Here is a 20,283-nt window from a genome sequence, read left to right on the forward strand (position 1 = left end):
CTGATGAACATTTTGGAAAACACAGCTAATGATGGAAGACAAAAACAATTACAATGATTGAGTCTTTGAAAACAGGGAAGAGCTTTTTCTAATGGATTCTAACATGTTTGTACAATAATAGTTCTCATAGAATATGTTGCCCATCTTTCCTTCATTTCTCCAGAGAAATTTTGTTTACTTTTCAGTGAGAAAAAATATTTTTGCTTAAAGTTGGTGACATATTCAAATTTGTAATGGAAACAGTGTATCATCTTTTTCTTGGAAAGTTATGAGAGTAGGAGGAAAATCCTGACTACTATTTGCTCTCTTGGCCAAGGCTTTTAATTTCTTTGAGCTTGTGTTTTCTTGACTGCACAGCGGAGGAGTAACAGTAATATATACCTCTAAGGCTGATGAAGAAATTAAATGAGCTATGCTTATGAAGGCACTTTGCTTTCTATCCAGCCTCTATTTAATTCTTAATGCATTACAAAATTCAGTATCATGCTTGCAATTCCCAGTATTATTTCCTGGGTCAATGATGAATAGTTTGATGTTAGTTTGCATGTGCTCAAGTCTGTCCAAATTTACCATATAGCTTTTGTTTAAAATGTGGAAATATATAGTAGAAGCATTTTATGATGTAAGTTTACATTCTGTTCATATATGAACTTTTTATCACTTATGATTGTTAATTATGATCCTACATAAATGCTAGGAATTCCAATACGAAGCCAATAGAATCTTATTTTGTGATGAAGTTTTAAATATATTCTTACGTGTTTTACTGCATCCACTTAAGATAGAAACAGAAGAAAGTAAAGATGGTTTTAATTAATCTTAAGAGTTGTGGGAATTACTTCCATAACATCTCTCATCCTGTGTATCTGTAGCTCCATGCAAACGAGACACACAGATAAATATATTGGGCTCTGCTTTCACAACCATTGGCTCTCTTATCTAAAGAAAGAATTTGAAAGTTCAGGTGAGGAGCATGTGCAGGGAGTAAGATATGTAATATCTGGATAGACCTCTACTCACTACTTCCAATATTTTAGATTTTATCACGTATGTGTAGTGTTTCCTCCTACATTAAATGGCTAGAGATAAAATTTTAAATTTCTTTTCCCTTTTTCTCATAAGAGACAGGAAGATGAAACCCAGAAACATTTTTTTCCTGAGAATGAGATTTAATTTGCCTGAATAATGCAAGTCCTACTGCAGCATGATAGTTTGGTTTTTGTGGCTTTGATTAAAGATTAACCCTTTTTGAGATTAAAAATGGCTATTTCTGTTTGATTTTTTGCTTATTTGTTTAGTCAATAAATACCAAACTTTAAAAAGTTGGGCTTAAAGTATTTCCCACCACAACGTGAACTTTGTGAAAGGCAGAATCTTGGCAAGCTGTGGATAGCACCTAAGACAGTATTGTACTTGTATTAACACCAGCTCAATCCTTACTGAATGAGTAAACCGAGGCAGACTAATGATGTCTTCCATATAATTCCTTGTGGTCAACAGCTGCCCTTTGAATTGGAAGATGATGAGAAACATCTCTGGTCGTCACCACCTAGATGTCAATAGTGCTCTCCCCACACTCAGCTATGGCCATCAGAAACACCTCCAAATGTTGCCAAATGTCTCCTGGTGGAGGGAAGGCCTCAAATAACTCTCCATGGAGGATGAGCTCCACTACAGTAAGTGAATGGATTGCCTTGGCTGGGCAAAGAAAGTCTCCATAGCTATGAGTCCTTGGCCCCAAACAAGAAAGAATTGGGAAATTACTTGATGTATGGAGTCAATATAGACTATTTAAATGAATCATTTACACCCCACCAAAGCTAAGATGATCGCCAAGGCATTGCAACAAGTCTGTTATAATACAGGGAAGCATCTTTCATCGTCAGGGGGGAGATGGGGGGGTCCTACCAGCCACTGATGATAGTACTGTGGCAGTATTGATGTCATCTCTCCTACTCTTCCCAACCTAGTTCTTTAGAGAACCAATGCTATTTCTGGGTCTGAATACAGAGGTTCTAACCCCACACTCTACAAAATATTTAACATTGCAAATGTGATATGGAACTCTGTGTTATTTTGGTGATGCAGCTGCTGGAAGCTCATACATTTCTGGAACGTGACAAGCATCTTCTGACAATGTGCAATTGTTGTCTAAGCTATTCCATTGCCATTCGTCACAACACTGACTTCCTTTACATGGTGTTTGGAGAACTGGAAAAATAGGCCACCATATCAAGGAGGAATGCTGGGTGTGCAAGGAGACCAGGGGAAATAGGCTCAGCTATCACACTTATTCTGCGTCAAGCTCTCAACTCAGTGGCAAGCAAGGACGCACTGCTTTGTGGAAATCCCTGCCTCACTAAAGAGATGCAAATGGCCTCATATGAGTTACTTAGGCTTTCTAGGTCTGGATATAATATCCACCTAAGGGAGATGGTAATGACACTTAAAGGAAGTGAGGAAAGCACTTATTGCAATACTTAGCATGAAGCAGGAACTCAACTGATACTATTATTAAAATAATTATCATTATTAAACATGTGCAGGAGATATTACACCTTATATACTAGTTGGCTGTGATGCAAAGAGCAAGGAGAGTGTCTTAGAATTTGAGGGCAATGAGGTCATGCAGACCTAGGGTAGAATTTTGTTTTTCTTAATTTACTACAAATATTGGTTATCCATCAGCTTAGGTTATGTTGTGTAGTAGGAAAAAAGAGTCAATTATTTCAGTTGCTTACAACCCCAGAATGTAATTTTTGCTCAGCTCCATCTGTGCCTATCGAGGACCAGTTGCAGCTCTGCTCTGCACTCTCCCTGTGCTGTGGCCCGGGCAGTCAGAGTAGCCTCTGTGTAGAAATGATGGTCATTATAGAAGGAAATAAGTGAGATGGAAAATCCCATGCTGGTTCTCAAAAGCTTCTCCCTGGAAATGCACACGGTGCCCCTGCAGGTCACATGGCTACTCCTAGGTCCCAAAGGGCAGGGACACATGTTAAGAGAGAGGCACTAGAGCCCGGCATAGCGTGCCTGTGAGGTGGCCCTCTGAGTCTCCATCTTTGCTGCCGAAGGAATGTAGTGGTGGAGGTGCTGAACCGATGCATCCTGAGAGATTAAGTACGGGACTCTGCCCTATATATGCTGTCTGCGAGATGTCGTCGAGTCCTTCTTCATAACTAGCAAAGGGTGATATTGTTGGTTCCATTTATCAGCTTAAGGCAGAGCTTGTTAAGTAACTTCACCCATAAAACCATAATCATAACCTGCAGGGCAGGCAGGAAATACTTGAGTATGTTAGTCCCCTCACCCCCTTATAGTCGCATAATGGCTTATTTTCGAAACCAGTGTCTGCAGTTGTTTTAGACTCTCTGCACGTAGGAAGGTCCGCAGGAACAGGAGCAAGCCTGCAGACTGCAGATGGTGCAACTGGCCTGCTGGAGTGCCTACGCACTAGTGTCTAGCTTTCTCCAACCAAGCTCATGGGCAGGGGCACCTCCCCTGGAGGCTCATTCTCTGATCTAATTTCGGCTGCTTCCCCTCCTAGGCTCCACACTCACCATTCCCTTCCACACTGCCCTCCTGGGTTTAGAAACCCCGGCCTCGCACCTGCGAATCTGTAGTTGCTGGCAGCACTGCCAGAGGGCGGGAGCCGAGCTCCTGGGGGAGCAAAGAGGACTTTGCGTCCTTTCCTCTCCTTCTCCATCATTTTCTGATTTTTTAAAAATTCAATTCTATCTTTACTGAAAGATTTGTACAGCAGTACAACCGTGAGCAGGGCGCTTCCCTTCAGTAAGTCTCGAATTCCTCATCTGTGAATGCAGGTAATAGTGTTGCTAACCGATGTGTGCTTCGTGAGTATCAATGAAGCCACAGTTATAAAGGCCTTAGCAGTTTCGGGCTCACAGAAATAACGAAGTTTTGTTTACTTATTTAGTCATTTATTAATTATATTTGGCAAATGAAATCCACTAAGGGATAGAAAAAGATGAGCCAACCACCTTTGAGTGAGTTGCACGAAGGGTCTGAGAGATTTGGGAGACTCCGAGACCTTCTCATGAGGAAGCTGAGGGCTCCCGAGGGGATCCGGTCTCAGGCAAAGGATCTCAGTGGAAACGGCGAGTCTGGAGGCTCCTCGGTTTCCATCTCCCGTTTCGTCCTTCCCGAGCTAATTTCCCCTGGCGAATTCGCCTCTTCCTCTGCTTTCTGCCTTCACAAGGGGCACAGCGATTTTCGCCTGCTCTCGCGCTCCGCGGTCCTGGCTCTGGGCGTCGAGTCCCACCCAGCCGAGGGGCGGCTTCTGCCTCCCGCCTTCCAGGTACCCAGCGCCCGCACCGGGCAGGGAGGCCGGGCCCACGCATGCGCGGCGCCCGAGGTGTTCCGAAGCCCCGGGTCTCTCCCACCCCGGAGGCGCCAAGGCCCTGCCCCGAGGCGAACCCGTCGGCCGACGAGCCCGGCAGCCCTCGGGAGCCCGAGCCCGAAGTTCCGAGCCCGAGCCGAGTGCGCTGCCCCGAGGTCTGCGGCCGGCCGCGCCTCCCCGCTCCTCTGGCCAATGGCAGCCCCGCTCAGCCCGCTCCCTGCTCCTCTGGCCAATGGCAGCCCCGCTCGGCCCGCTCCCCGCTCCTCTGGCCAATGGCAGCCCCTCCGGCCCCTCCGCGCTGCTCGGAGTCTGGGGCGCGGCGCACAGAGCGCGGGAGCCTCTGCGGGCGCAGGCGGCGCTCCTATCCCCGCTGCCCGAGGCCGAACCGGGCTCGGCGCCGGCTGAACTTCGCCCAAAGGCGCCGGTGGCCGAGAAGAAGCGCAGAGCCATGGACCCCGTGAGCCAGGTAGGGCGGACCCGGGCGGGCGGGCGGACCCGGGCGGGCGGCGGGGACCCGCGGCGCCTTCCTCACGCGTCTGTTCTCTCTCCGGTCCGCTTCCGAAGCTGGCCTCGGCGGGCTCCTTCCGGGCGCTCAAGGAGCCGCTCGCCTTCCTGCGCGCGCTGGAGCTGGTGAGTAGCGGGCGCGGGGGGCCGGTGCGGGGCAGTGGCGGGGCGCGGCTCCGGTGGGCAGGGCCGGCGGGAGCTGCCCGGGCGTCGCGGCCTCGCCCGGACCCTGCGGACCGGGGCTGAGGCGCCGGCTGGGCCGAGCCCGGGAGCTGTCAGCACCGGACAGCGCCTGGCGGGGTGGGCGCCTGGCGGGGTGGGCGCGGACGCTCCCTCCCTGCCCAGTCCTCCGCCCAGCGCGTCCCCTCAGAGGAGCCCAGAAGTAGTCTGTGCGGCTCCCCAGCAGCTGGGCTGCAGGAAGCTGCGTGCCCCTCTGCTGCCCTTAAGACACGGCTGCCAGCCCGGCGACACCTGCCCGGCCGCCGGCGGAGGAGGGAGGCTCAGCCGGCTGGTTCCTCGGAGTGAGATCCGCGGGCGCGCATTTCCTCTCGCTAGGCGCTCCGAACGGCCGGGAACCTCTCCGGACAGAAAGTTCAGAGCCCGTCACGTAGCGTTAGTCACGGGCAGCAGTGACTCGCAGGGGAATTATGTAAGAGCCTGTCACGCGTCCCGGACCTGCTCGGAGGGCCCGTGCCTGGCGCTGACTGCGCAAGGATGGTGCCTGTGTATGTGCAGGGTCTGCAGGGTAATCTGTCTGTCCAGTTTGTAGACCTAACCGAAAATGCCCGAAAATACATATCAATGTGATACTCAGCAAGTCAGCCTTCGGAAGGCTTGGACTACAGATCCTGAGCTGGGTATTCCGGTAATGTTTTTCTTACAGCCATGCTCACAGTCCTGGAAACTTTCAGTTGGCTTTCTCAGAAGTCTGCTCACGTTCATTCGCTCCCTCTCCAGCAAAGAGTGGGGTTTGTTAAAATGAAAATAATAGCTCCATTGCCAAACTATGCTGTTTCAAAACAAAATCCAAAGATCCGACATTGTTTTCTGACATGACCTCTTCCCGCCACCTTGTCTTTTGCCTGCAACTTTAACCTGTGTTACCTCAGATTCTGCTACAACGTAATCCTCGCCACTATCCACCACGTGGCCTGCTTGAGTTTTCATGTGTGGTCAGTGTAGAGGGACTTGTTTAAACCACGGATGTTTGCACATCAAATCCAAATATTAGGACGATGGGAGCCTCAGGGACTGCATCTTAAGGAAGCTGGCTGGGTAATTTTTTAGCACATTCAACGCCCCTGAGCTGTCCCCGGCCCCTGGCAACTCCTCTCCTGTGTGGGCCCTCACACTGCAGGCCGAGGGAAAATCTTTTTTTTTACTGCAGCTTAAATGTTAGTTTTCCAAGGGAGATTTCCCTCACATTTACTTCTTCCCCTTCCTTCTACCCCGAACTGAATGATTTGCTTCATTCTTTGCACCTCTATTACATTATACTCCTTCATTCATGAGATTTTATCACAGTGTCGTACATAGTGCATTATTGGTTTTTTTCCTGAGAGAGAAAAAGAAGTGAAGGTACTACATTTAAAATGGTCTCAGCCTTCTCTCCTAGGATTCAGGGGCTCTAAGAAGGAAGGTCTTTTTGCTTATAGATCAGTCTTTACTCTCATTTATAGAAGAAAATGGGTATTTAGACAAACAACTTTAAAAGCCAGGTAAATGAGACTCATTTTAAAAGAGCCAAGTTAGAGATGTTGGGGGTGTGGTGCACAGCTAGCTGAGACAGTTGGAAGTAGGGAAAGGGGAGATGAACACTGCTCTGCGCGTACACGGTCCAGGAGGGGACATTAAGGCACCCTTTCCTGTGGACACTGGTAAGGAGAGGCCGTGTGCTGGCTTGGTGCAGTCTGTATGTACGTGTGTCACCAGTAGTCCCTTTGACAGTGCTCGCTAAGCAGCAGCTGATCAGCGAGACCTGTACCTCGGCAGTGGCGGTGACAGGCCACTCCTGGTTCTGTCCCTGTGGGACTTTCACAGCGCAGTGGCGGTGGAGGGCAGCTTTAAGGTCCCCAACGCCTTCACACTGCAGTACTTCTCCTTTCAGTGTTCATGCCGTACAAATACAAGTACATTTAAAAATACACGTGTGTTAGTCCACTCATGTTCCTACAGCAAATCACCATAAACGGGGCTGTTCATACAGAAGCTTGTCTCGCACAGTTCCGAAGGCGCAGCACTAAGATCAAGATGCAGGCAGAGTTGGGGTCGGGCAGGGCTTGCTCTCGGCCTCAGAATCCTTCTCGCTACCCTCCCACGACAGAAGCAAAGGCTCTGGTCATTTCAGTCCTTTCTCAGGGCACCAGTCCCGTTTGCAAGACTCCAGCCTTGTGAGCAAATCATCTTCCAGAGGCTGCCCTGGCTAATACCATCGTTTTGGGGAAATTATATTTCAACATGTGAGTTTTGAAGGTGATACTAATATTTGGACCATAACAGCATGTTCAAGGGTATTTACTATAATATCATCTGTAGTATAAAGAATTGAAAACAACTAGTAAACCTGTTCTGTAAAATAAAGTATAATTCATGCACATTGTGAAATATTATAGCACCATTAAAAGAATGAATTAAATTAATATGCATTGACCTGGAGGTCAGTGTAGTTGTGTTTGATAGAATTATTAAGAAAACAATAAGTTTCTTTTTTTTTGTATTTGACAGAATTGTTAAATGGGAGCAAAAACAATCTTCATGTTTTTAATCAACATGTGAATGATTTATTCAACCAGATGACCAAGTAATGTATACAGTACAATGTGATGTTGGTAAGAGGAAAAAAAGAAAATATAGTTTTGTGTGTATGTGTATTATGTAATTTGTATGAGCCTGGAGGAAAGCATGCAAGTATACCACTGAGCTAAAAAGTAAGAGATTTTATTCACAAAGCTGTGATTTGTTGTGCAGGGGTAGAGAACAGGAGAGACTGAAAAAGGATTGTGATGTGCGAGCAGAGACATAGGCATGACACGTGTCTGCAGTTGTGCGCATGAGTGATTCTTACACACAGCTCACACCCTAAGTCACTTCTTGCGGACAGATCGTGTGACGGACACCACCTCCAGCGGCAGCCCCTGCGCTCTGCATTTGTGCCTTGTGAGGAACGTACTATGGCTGTGTGTTTTCTCCTTAGGAAGGGCTCATGGACACAGGAGACTTAAAGTCTTAATGACATGTGAAAGTCAAGCCCTGAAGGAAAAGCTTTAGCCAATTTCACAGACTTTTCAATCTTTACTTAAATGAGGACAGCGGACTTGTCACTGTCTTTGGGGGCAAAACAGAAATTTGAGACACAGCACTGACTTTGACGTTGCTTTGTTTATTCCCAGATGGTAAAGTAGGCCCTGAAGATCTCTCACCACTATTTGGAGACGGTAAACACTTTTGAAATCAAGTTTATCCTGTTTTCAGACTTACTGTGAACAATTACTCAGGTATAGCCGTGTGTTCTATGGGTCATTCTTATTTTGCTACTTCAATGTTTTTCTGGCCTTTCGTATTTTTTTGTTTTCCTTTAAAAAAATTACAGCAGCACATTGAGTCTCTTCTCCACTGTCAGGGAGGCTGCAGTTGCCCCAGGGGATCTACGTGGGGTGGAAAGTGGTGACCCAACGCACCCGCATTGCATACAGCCATGCTGATGCCGTCCCAAGGGCGCTGCACGGGCTCAGACTCCCCAGCACCGTGTCTGTTTGGCTCGCATGGTCTCCAACAATGCCACAGCTCCAGATTCTGCCCTTAGGGACTCAGCCACTGGGTCAGCATTCTGATTCCTCTAGTCCTTGCTCTTTGACGTCCAGGCCTCTTTTGCTATATCACTTCTGCCAGAGCACCTGGACTTCATGCTTCTGTTCTGCCTCTCTGCCTTCCCAGGGAGGCCAGCTAATGCAGAGAAGACACGGTATGTGTGATGCAGGAAGCAAAGGCCTACTTGATTTAGATGGAGGCACTAGCATTTGTATAACCTTCATTCCTGAGCTGTTTTCCAAACAAACATCAAACCATTCTTGATATTAATGGTTGCATTTATAGTTCATGTTATAGATAATAACAAAGCCAAGCATGTCAGTATAATATAATATGCCACTGTTTTGTACTATTAATGAGAAAAGTGGTAATAGTGCCTTCCTCATGCAAGCTTCATATGTGGCCCCATATTGCAGTGATTCCCATGTGTCAGCATGCATCTGAATGCCGCCATGTCACCAGGACAACCAGTGATGCCAACCAACCCATCAGAAAAAATTGTAAGAAACAGCAAAGCCAGGATTTGAGCAGTCTCATTCCAGACTCTGCTCCCCTAAATGCTGTGCTCTTCCTCCCTCATGGTAGGCACCTCGCTGTGTCTTATCCCTAATCCTCAGAGACTTTAAAAGGCAGGTGTTATCTTTTATGCCATGTTCATCTCACACAGTTATATCCTTTTCTGAAAATGCCAAGGAGCATTGGTATTTAAAGACAATTTCAACAGACATCGTCTTTTATATGTACCTTTGTTTTCTGTTGCTTGCTAGTCAACCAAGAGAGAGTAAGTTTCAATTAAAAAACCAGTATGTTTTTATTTAAAATAACTACAAAAAGACTTTGTTTACTAAGCCAGTAACTTAATCTCATTTCACGATCATTCCTTTATTGTTAAAAAAATCTGTGTGCGTGAGATAACTTTTTTTGTGTAAGTATAAACAAGACAGGGAATTTTAACATAAAGCATTTAAGTCATAAACAGCAATCTGCCATTGAGGGCTTGATGTAATTTAAAGCTACATTAACTATAACTTTCTAGTCTCTCAATTACTGACAGTCACCAGATGCAGGTGGAATATGAATCATACACAATAAAAGAGCCCTTCCCCAGTGAGCTGGTAGAGTCAGCACTTAATGCTTTTCTATGTTTGTTGAGACATTTAGTATTTGGCCCCACAAGTGTAGAAGAGAGAAGAGTCAGGAACATTTCTTATGGATTTCAATCCGTATTTCATTCTTTATTAGCTTGGTTATCTGGAGTAAGGTAATTCATTTACTTGGCTTCATTGTTACCATCCATGAGATAGAGCTAATAGTAGTTCCTACTTTTAGGGTTACAATAATTAATAAATTACTTAGTCCAAGTGAAGTACCTCACGCAGTTCCTGGGCTACAGTAAGTGCTCAATAATTATTATAAGCATGATGATGATTCCAGTGATTATGAGGAAGCCAAAAGTCGAAGTCCATCAGAGGGTAATTTAGAGCATTATGGCTAATGTTTTGCATATCAGAGTCTTGGGAAGACTCCGAAACAGGAAATTCAGATTCACACTTGCTCTCACCTCTCTTGAGCCACCTGTTTCTTTAGTCTTCCGGGTGGAGGGCCCGCATGTTACTGGGTTTAATTTTACCAAAGCCTAGCTGACTTCCCAGGACCTGCTGCTTGGAATATTCACGTTGCGGAGAATATTCTGGAGAGGCCTGCGTTGAACTTGAAGGAGACTTAGTGGGAAAACTGTAGGTACTTGATCCTCAGGATTGTTTTGGAGAAATATGGAGAGAGATTCTTTTGTTTTTCTCAAATCATAGTTCGTAGGCAATTGCCTGCATGTGAAAGGGTTACAGCGTGTCCAGTTGATAAATGTCCTCATAGGGTCACCAGTGGGAACTTGCCAACCACTTGTTCCTGGGCCTGGCGAGTGTCCCAGGTGGGAACATGGGAAGAGCCCTAGGCTCATGCTGAAGTACAGACATCACCCATGGTTCTTTGTTGCCAAGAGGGTTTACATCTCTCCCTTACGCAGGCAGAGGTCAGACAGAGCCAGTCACAGTGTTGTGTGAAGCTGGTGGTGTGGGGCCTGAGCTCTGCTCCCTGGAGGGTGGCTTCCTTCCCAAGCATTCTCCACCCTCTGCCTCATCCCCCTCTCCTGGGTCTCCTTGAACAAAGCTGCAGTTGAAACTAACCAACCAGCCAAACTTGCATGATGGGAGAAGGCTTATCTTTACCTTTTAACTCTCCAGATTCTTCTTCTGTACACGTTTCACATTTCTTAGATGTTTCAGAATCCTGCTAGATGGTTTCTTGCTGGTCTAACAGACTTATTGTTTGCAAATGTGCTTCCTCTGCTTGGAAGACTCTCTGTCTCTCTCCTTACCCAAGCCCTCTTAGCGGGTGAGCTCCTCTTGGGGATTTCAGTGTGGGTGTCACAGAGTAGGGAGGTCTCGCTAGATACAGTCAACATCCTGATGGATCCCAGAGTATACTTGGTAATGCCAGACCTACATTCTAGCTCCTTGGCCAGATTAAATGCTCCCTAAGGGGGGGATCTGGTTTGTCTCACTCATCCACACATTCTAAGTATTTAACAGTGCTGGGCTCAAATAAGGGCCGACTTCAGGAGCATCCACAAATCCTACCAGCACAGAATAGCTCCTTAGTATTTGTTCAAGGAAGTGAGGAAGAAGGGAAAGAGAACAAAGAATGTGTAAACAAATTCTAGAGGACATGGTGGATGTAGTGTAAATTGCTCTTTGGGGAACCCATTGTGAGGAGAAATTGTAAGGACTCCCATAGAAATAATTGTTTAGCCATGAGTCTTGGTTAGAGAGGGAATTGACTCCCGTAAGCTGACTGGACTGTCACAGAAAGAACACAGTTGCAGAGAGGTCTGTTGTATAATAATGGAGGAGAACTCTCACAGGAATAAACATGCAAGGGTTGAAACAGGCCCCATAGCTCTGGGTTAGCGGGACTGAGCACAAATAGTGTCTTGGCGAGGTGCTGCCATTGCTGTGTGTCAGCCTCCGTCCCGCCTGCCCTCTCTGCTTGTCCCCGCTTTGATTCCCACATACTGTTTTCTTGATTCTCTTCTGACTCCTAGGAGAAGGAAGGCAATTGCTTCAGCTAAGAATTTTTTCACTTTGGACACAGCTCTCAGCTCCAAGCCACATTACCACCAGTCGATAGCCAGTCTGTGGATTGGTTGTTCAGGGGTCAGATGGCGGCTGCTGTCTTGTCACTTGTGGCCTGAATAAAAAGGGTCATGAGATTCAGAACATTCCCCTATAGACTTTTGTTTTCTGCAGGAGCAGTGGGAGAGACAGTTCCTCGGGTCAGGGGCATGGTAGGTCTGGTGAGAGGTCTACATGTCTATTTGAAGAATAGGTGACTCTTTCAATGGTGTGTCTTTAAGTAAGGTAGCACTGGAAATTTTTTTAAAGAAGTTCTTACTGTTAGATCTAAAATGTCCTCCAAAAGTCTCATGTGCTCAGAGTGGGGACTTTCGGAACACTATTGGATCATGGGGGATTAGCCACTGATAAATTCATGGCTGACTGTGCTGTTAAGGAGCTGGGACCTGGTTGGAGGTGGTCCCCGGGGGTGTGTCCTGGATGGATGTATTCTTGTCCCCGGGCCCACCCCCAGCCATGAGGTGTCGAGCAGACTCCATATTCTGATCCTCAGGGGCCCATATCCATCAAATGAGGATCCCAAGAGCATATGTTTTGTCACTTGTGAGTGTTAAGGTAAAGTTAGTAAGCTGTGTGTGGCCCACACTGTAGTTCACTATCACATTAAGCAAGCCAATGATTCTTCCATGAGTAATCTATTTTCTACTGCATTAGTAAACACACACACACACCACACACACACACTCACACAAATGGATGTGTGGTCTTCTAACATGAATGGCCAGAACTGAATTAATGTAGTTATATAGGAATAAAGATGCAGTGTCTGTGAGTTTGAGGGAATTTATTTACATTCTTAGGTGGCTATTGTCACCACTAGGCAACCCCCCCCCCTTCCTTTCAGGAGGAAGCTGTTCAACTGAGGAACAGAATAGTGTAAGCTAGCAAAACTACAGACCCACCCGTGGATAATTTTACCTGTGGAAACCCACCAAAAGCTCCTTTAATCAGAGAGAATTTTCAGAGCTGTAACAACATTTTATTGGTCACTTTTATTAGTGATGTTTTTCACTGGGTTAAAATATCCAACGCCCACAATTTAAAGGAGAAGAAATTTATTTTGGCTCATGATTTCAGAGAATTCAGTCCATGGCCGGCTGGCTCCAAGGCAGAAATGGCATGGTAGAAGAGTATGGCAGAGGACAGCTGCTCAACCCATGGGAGCCAGGAAGCGTGTGTGTGTGTGTTTACTAATGCAGTAGAAAATAGATTACTCATGGAAGAATCATGGCTTGCTTCATGTCATCGATGCTATTTTGTCTGAGGAAGGGAAACAAGGAATTGGGGAATGAGCAAAGACCTCTGTAAAAGTGTAGACAGCTGCATGGGGCTTGAAGGAGCTTGGGCTTGGAATCGGTCTTATGCTGGAATTGTGACTCTTCTTTCCAGCCATAAGGTGTCGAGCAGACTGCATATTCTGATCCGTAGGGGACAATACCCATCAAATGAGGATCCTAAGAGCACATGTTTTTGTCACTTGTGAGTGTTAAGATAATATTCTTTTTTTTGGTACTGGGGATTGAACTCGGTATCTTGCACTTGCAAGGCAGGCGCTGGAACCACTGAGCTAAATCCCTGGCCCGTGTTAAGATAATGTTAGTAAACCCTCCAGCTGTGTGTGGCCCACACTATAGTTCCCTGTTGTAACTGAGGAAGGGGTCGTTAGTGATGATGATATTTTTGCAAATCCAGTTAGTTCTCCTGAAGTTTCTAACACTGTATAAGCATAGCCTGCTCAGTATATAATGTTCCATTATTCTTTTCTCATTGGGAAAATGTTGATTGTGAGGTGATCATAAACTATGAACAAATAGTATTAATACTAATATGTAGAGAAAAGCAGTTTGCTAAATGCTACATATATATTTGATTAAACATTTACATAATTTGATTTCACATTACCTTATGAAGAGCTAATAATAATAACTCTTTAAAAAAAATAAATGGACAGCTCAAAGCATTTGCTAGAGCCAGGATTTTAACCTATGCAACTAAATTGAACTAATTAGGTCATGCCATGGATGATGGGGCGGTGAATTTTTTCTGCATGCTGTGTGTGTGTGAACTACTGTTCTTTGATTTGTTATTTTGAAGGATTTATGTGCCAAATAAGATATGCCGTAGTGGCTTTAACAGGAAGTGTCACTCGTCCATCTGGTCCACCAAGGGACTGCTTGGCTGGGCTTACTTGATGACTTTTCGGGATGTCCTGCCTGCACCGACAGACAGTTGCACTCCTGCTGAGTCTTTCCTGAAGCAGGATCCAGGAAAACTGAGAAAGTAGGTGGCTTAGGCTGGAAGAGCCACAGTAGAAGGTTACTAGGTAGGAGCCCATGATCGGAGTGAAGCACAGCGATCTTGAGAATCGTTCAGCCGCACATGAGTGTGCCGGGGTGAGTAGGGTTGTACTTGTGATTTAGAAACACACGCAAGTGTGTTTGGGAGACAGACACGTGAGTTTGGGCTCAACCCAGTTCATGGGCAAACCTCACGGAGCTCAAGATTCTTAGGAATTTTACCTGTAACAAAGATGTGTTCAAATGGTAGAAAACTAATGGCTGAGAAACCTTGGGCAAATGCCTTTCTCTGTCACTTTTTTGAACTCTAAAACAGGAATGAGCATCTCTAACACAGACTTATGGAATAAAAGATGAGCCCAAGTGCACAAAAGTTCTCCTCCGAGGACTCAGTAAACGTTGACTGCCCTTCAGTCTAGAAAACTAAAGCTCAGGAACTGGGGACTCTGTGATATAAGGCTGATGTCAGTTTGCTTCCTTTTCCATGCCCATCTACAACATAAGGCAGTTCTCTGAGGAAGTGGAGAAAAGGTATATTTTCAGGTTTTATGCTTATCGACTAGAATTTACATACGAACTTTGGTTATCAGACTCATAGACTCTATTTCTGAGAAAATAACTGAAAGGAAAGCATGATTACTTACGTGGTCACCTAAATAACCTGGGGTGTGTATTTGAAATTTATTTTAAAGACGTGTGTACATCACTGGTTTAAGAAGAATGTGTGTGAAATTGGTAACCGCATTAAACTCCAGTCTGGTGGGAAAGGCTTTGTTTACTAGCAACAATAGGTAAATCTGAAATGAAACATTGTTCTCTTTGTCTTTCCTTCTCTCCAGATATACAAATATACATGGTGGGTTTATAAAATTAAATGCCTGCCTTTATGTACCACATTCCCATTTGGTAATAGAATATTTTGACTGTCAGCTTGGTTACTGATGAGCTGTGTGACCTTGAACACTTTAACCTTTCTAGCCTTCTCATATTTATAAAAGTAGGACCAATATAATTAGCAGGCAGGATTGCTGTGTTCATCAAATGAAATAATATATATATATATATTTTTGGGTACCTGGGATCGAACTTGGGTCCTTGTGCTTGCGCAGCAGGTGGTGAAACCACTGAGCTAAATCCCCGGTCCAAATGAAATAATATGTGCAAAAAATAATGGCACATAGGAAATATTCAATACATGTTACCCCCCGCCCCCGAATGTGTTTTACCGGAAAAATTTGCAAAATTTGGAAAATTCACAAGTCTTTTTGTTTTTCCAGATGTTCCCTCATGTTTTGTAAGCATGTGCCTGTTCACATGCACATACACATGCCTTCTTTGTTACGGAAGGACCTAAATAACACATACTACGTAACTAGGATGAATTTAAGTGGGGCAGTAAAATTTGGCAGATGTGGTTGCCAACAAAGTATCCAGTCCTAGATCAGTGTCCCAGATGCATTGGAGCCTCAGCCTGCAGGCTTTAGCAAGTTGATCATGAATTTGGAAGCTGTTTTCTGACAGGCATAATGTACTTTATTATTTGAGAAAGGGATAAAGCTTCTCGTGTAGGAGGAGTCATTATAATGGGTGTAAATGGATGAACTTCTGCTACACAGCAGGCTGTAGCACGTCAGCGCAACCTGCACTGTATACTTCATTCACACTCGCCATGATGATGTAAGGTGCAGTGTGCCCATGTGACACAGCTGGGAAGAGACAAGGAGGTCGAAAGCTGTGTCCATCTCACCTCCTGCCTCCCCGTGCCGGCCCTGCTGCCGAAGGTAACAGGTATGTCTGTGCTTGTACTTGAGAGTAGCTGCTGGTGGGGGTTGTTTTGGACAAGTTATTTAGAACCATTTCATGCATAAATAATACATTATCAATTAAAATCACAAAAGTAAGCAACACTGTCAATAAAAATTATCCAGTGTTCTTCTAGAGAAACATAAATAAGATTAATTGTTGTTTTTTTTTTTTTTGTACTGGGGATTGAATTTGGCACCTTGTGCTTGTGAGGCAGGCAGCAGAACCACTGAGCTAAATCCCCGGCCCCTAAACTTAATATTTTGAAAAATGCACTTTCAGATGTTTGTGTGTGCATGTAGCTTTTTTTCCCCCTGAGAAATGATGTATTTATCTGCCAGGGCTGCATACATTTAAAAAATACAGTCATGCTCTACGTGAAGACGTTTGCGAGGATGGACTATAATGGCGGTGGTCACATGCAAGATTATTTTGCAAGGAACAATGTAACAGTCTCAGTTCATATGAGAAACCGTAGCATATATTCATGCAATGGCAAAACTATCTAACAACACATTTCTAAGGTCTAAGACATGCACAACCTTGTCATATGCTGAGTAGCTTCAACAGCAAAACGGTGTTGTCTTAGAGTTCTGGAGGCTGGAAGTCTGAGAACAAGGGGCGGGCGATGTTAATTTCTTCTGAGGCTCACAAGGAAGAGTCTGTCTTGTGCCTCTCACCAGTTTCTGGTAGTTGGGGACAATCTTTTGCAGCCCTTGCCTTCCCCGTTACATGGCACTGTGTATGTGTCTGTCAGTCTGTGCGTCTGTGTCCACATGCCCCCTTTTTATTGATATCTTGAATTAGGGACCTGCCCAACTCCGGTAAGCCCTCCTTGTCACTAATTATATTATTTTGCTGCTGCTATCAATACAATAAATTAAACTCAGCAGTTGCTTGCTGCCAAGGCCACGGCCTGTCTTCCTTGGATCACATTCCTGAACACACTTGCTATTAACTGAGGTAAAATTAGAGATGCACCCTGATTTTGCCTCTGATACTGCTAGTTTGGGTCAGGTTGGCCTCTGTGAATTAAAACAATAGTTGTTAACATTTATTGTATACTTAATGTGTTCCAGGCCCTGTGCTATTTTCTACATGTTATGCTATTTAATTCTAACAACTCCATTCAAGTGTGTCAACCTAAATAAGAATCAGAGAAAAATTCAAAGAATGCTCGTATTTACTTGGGAATAGCAGAGCACTGCAGTGGGAATGAATATGCCTTAGGAAATCATGAGCATTTCAAGGAGGCTGAGAAAGCCAAAATGAAGAGGATTACATAGGTATTTGCAGACAAGAATCTTGTCTACAAAGACTGTTAACAGGGTGGTGCTAGTCTGAGGTCAGATGGACAGTTACTGGGAAGATGTCCCTGTACAAATATTTGTGTAAGGTTGCGGTGGCTTCTTGTGCAAGCTTGTAGTTCTGGTAGGTTCTTTTGTGATAGTTTTATCACACAATCCAGCATGAGAAAGAAGTCTTCCTTTGTATCCTTCTTATATCCCCCTGGCTTTATTTATTTATTTTGTTAATCTTGGCACAAGCAACTCCATTTTGTTTCATAGAACTTTCACAAATATCTGCATCATCACTGCACTTGGTTTTTGAACAGAATCAGAGGAGGCTTAGAAAAATGAGCAAAGGATAACTGCGTACAGCTGATAACAGAAGAGCTGAGAGTTGATCCCAGGCCTGTTGAGCTTGACAGAGATCCCATGTGTTTAATCCAGAAGTAAGAGAGGAAGAAGGGTTCTGATTCTCTCCTGGAGACCTGATCTCCATAAAAATGCCAGGACCTTCCAGGAAAAAATGGACCAAGGAGGTGGTGCATTTGGTGAATCTGTTTGGTACCCTCTCATTTGGTGATGGAGTCTGTCATGGGCAGGTGCACCAACATTTTTAAGTTCTCTGGGCAGTTCAAAGGCAAGCACTTTTTAAAAAGGTTTTTTGCTTATAAAAATTCTTGGTAAGATAATAAATGGCTGTTTTAATTTTATTTGAGTTGATTTTATTTTATTTGTAGAACCATAGTTGGCTAAGCAAATGATGGAAAATATTTAGAAAGAAGCAATGACATTGGGTGCTCCCTGATGTTTCTGTTAACAATTCCCCTTCCTCTCTTTACTTCATCTACTTGTGACAACGCAAAGTTCTAGGGCTTGTAACCGTTTGCTTCATTGTCTTATTTGGGGAGACAGTTTCTCCTCCCATGGCCTGCCTTTGAAGAATGAGGTAACATACCCAGTGCCATCTGGCTAGAATGCGAACTACATCTGTGGGGCCCAGGCAGACAGTGCAGGAAGCAGGCTGTGCCAGTGATGAGAGGTGTGCCACGCTGAACATGATTTCCTATCTGTAGCAGCCCTGCTTCCACCGCAGCTAGTTGTTGCTCTGCAGGAACATAGGTCCAAGGTGTACACATATTTCCACTTTTGGGGAGGAGAACAAAAATAAGGATTTTGGTGCTAATATTACAAGGATTTGTTTGCTTTTTTGTTTTACGGTGCTGGGATAAAACCCAGAGCCTTGTGCATTCAGGCAAGTGCTCTACCCCTGGGCTTTACTCTTAGCCCCTAAAAGATTTTAATGTCAGAAGTATTTTCCATTTTTTAAACATCAGCAGACCCATCCACAAAGCCCAGCTGGTTTCTGGGCAATGCCCACAGTCTCTAGCTTGCTCCTCAGGCTCCACAGCATTGTGGTCCCAGAGGTGCTGTCTCTGAACCCCAAGGACCTGGCCCAGTTCTTATGCAGGAAGTGCTCAGGAGCTGCTTGTCTGAGGGAGGAACGAGCATCAACCCTCGCTTAGCTTCTGGGATGAAGGAATTAGTGAATCTGAAGGGCTACTTTGCTTTCCTTCAGATAAAATACAAAGTGCTTCCATTAGACATTTAGGAATAATTAAAATGTAGGAATCATGTCTTGGGCCCAAACTTCAGTGGGAATAGAAGCAGTGGTTCATATTAGCAATAGAGAGCAATAGGAGAGCTAGCTTTGGATACCAGGTAATGCAGGGAAAACTTGAATTTCTTAATGGACCAATGTAATCTCAGAGAGTTAACTATATTATTTAAAAGTGAAGTTTAGTTGTTTGTGGTTTAAAGAAACAACAAAAAATGGGATCTTAATTGGTGATAATCCTGGATTTTTATCTGTTGTACTGGAGTAGCATCATGCACTAGAACATTCTGCAACAATGGAAGTCTCTAGCTACATGCAGCTACACTCGAAATGGGGCTCATGTGACTGGAGCAGAGTTTTTGTTGATTTAGAATCAATTTAAAGTGTACTATCTACTGGTTGTCATATTGGACAGTGTAAGTGGTGAGAATGATCTCGTCCATTGGTTTGCAAGGGGAATGTGTTAAACTTCAGCAAGGAGCTTAGATCGTGTATGGGGTACAAAGTGCTCACTGCAGAGTGGTTCTCTTTTTAAAAAACATTTATTTTTTACAAGTAAAATTTAACACATAACAGTGTGGGTAGCAGTGAGCTTTTCGAGACACTTCTAGAAATTTGTTGGACCCTGAATTTCATAAACTGTGTCAGTTTTTTATGTTTGTGGTGCGTTTTATGCATCTCTGTGTGCATCTGGATATATGTGTACAGATATATACTGCTCAACGACAGGAGTGTGTTCTGAAAAATATGTAATAGGTGATTTCATCATTCAGCTCACAGTTCCCTCCCTATCGAAGATTTGCTTTTGCAAGTGCTTTTCCTCCATACTCAGCTTCCCTAGCATTTCCACAAATTCTTCAGCTGCCTTCACATCAGTATTCCAGATCACTGCTCACTTTCACATTATGCAGTGGAGAACAATTTTTGGCTCATTTAAACCACCCAGAGCTTGCAAAAGGCCTTTTGCTCTTGGCTGTGATCCTCACGGCACTTCTGGGTCTCCAGTCCTGGTCTTTGGAGGAGCATATCGCACACAGGCTCTTCTCAGACTTTGTCCTGGACAGAGCAGATTATTTAATGGTTTCCATTGCTTTATTCTCCCTCCCCTCTTTTTTCTTTTGCAGCACCCAGGATTGAGCTGAGAGCCTTCACGCTGAGCTATATCCCTTTTTAATTTTGATTTTTGGGTTTTGAGACAGGGCTTTGCTAAGTTGTCCAGTCTGAACTTGAACTTGTCCTCATCCCTCCCGCCTGAGCCTCCTGGGGGGTTGGACTTACAGGCATGTGCCCCCGTGCCTGGCTCGTCACTTCGTTCTCGTTCTGCAAGGTGACAGCTGTGTAGACTGAGACATTCTTTCCTGGCAAGCACTCACCATCTCTTTATCAGCATTGTAGTTGTCGGTCATCTTCAGTTGTATTT

General features: G+C 44.7%; 1 protein-coding gene across 1 annotated transcript in view; it reads left to right on the forward strand.

Annotated features, from left to right (window-relative positions):
- The first annotated feature begins 4,681 nt into the window (after nucleotides 1-4,681).
- The window catches only part of Synpr (synaptoporin), a 290,162-nt gene continuing 274,560 nt past the window's right edge, over nucleotides 4,682-20,283 (forward strand). The window contains exons 1-2 of the mRNA XM_004871612.4: nucleotides 4,682-4,823; nucleotides 4,922-4,987. Coding sequence (XP_004871669.1) covers nucleotides 4,806-4,823; nucleotides 4,922-4,987 — 84 coding nt within the window. The 5' untranslated portion in view covers nucleotides 4,682-4,805. The remainder of the gene's footprint in view (nucleotides 4,824-4,921; nucleotides 4,988-20,283) is intronic.

The sequence above is a fragment of the Heterocephalus glaber genome, unplaced genomic scaffold, assembly GCF_053883595.1.
Source record: "Heterocephalus glaber isolate CG9 unplaced genomic scaffold, H.glaber_assembly_v1.0 deba00001472, whole genome shotgun sequence".
Taxonomy (NCBI): Eukaryota; Metazoa; Chordata; class Mammalia; order Rodentia; family Bathyergidae; genus Heterocephalus; species Heterocephalus glaber.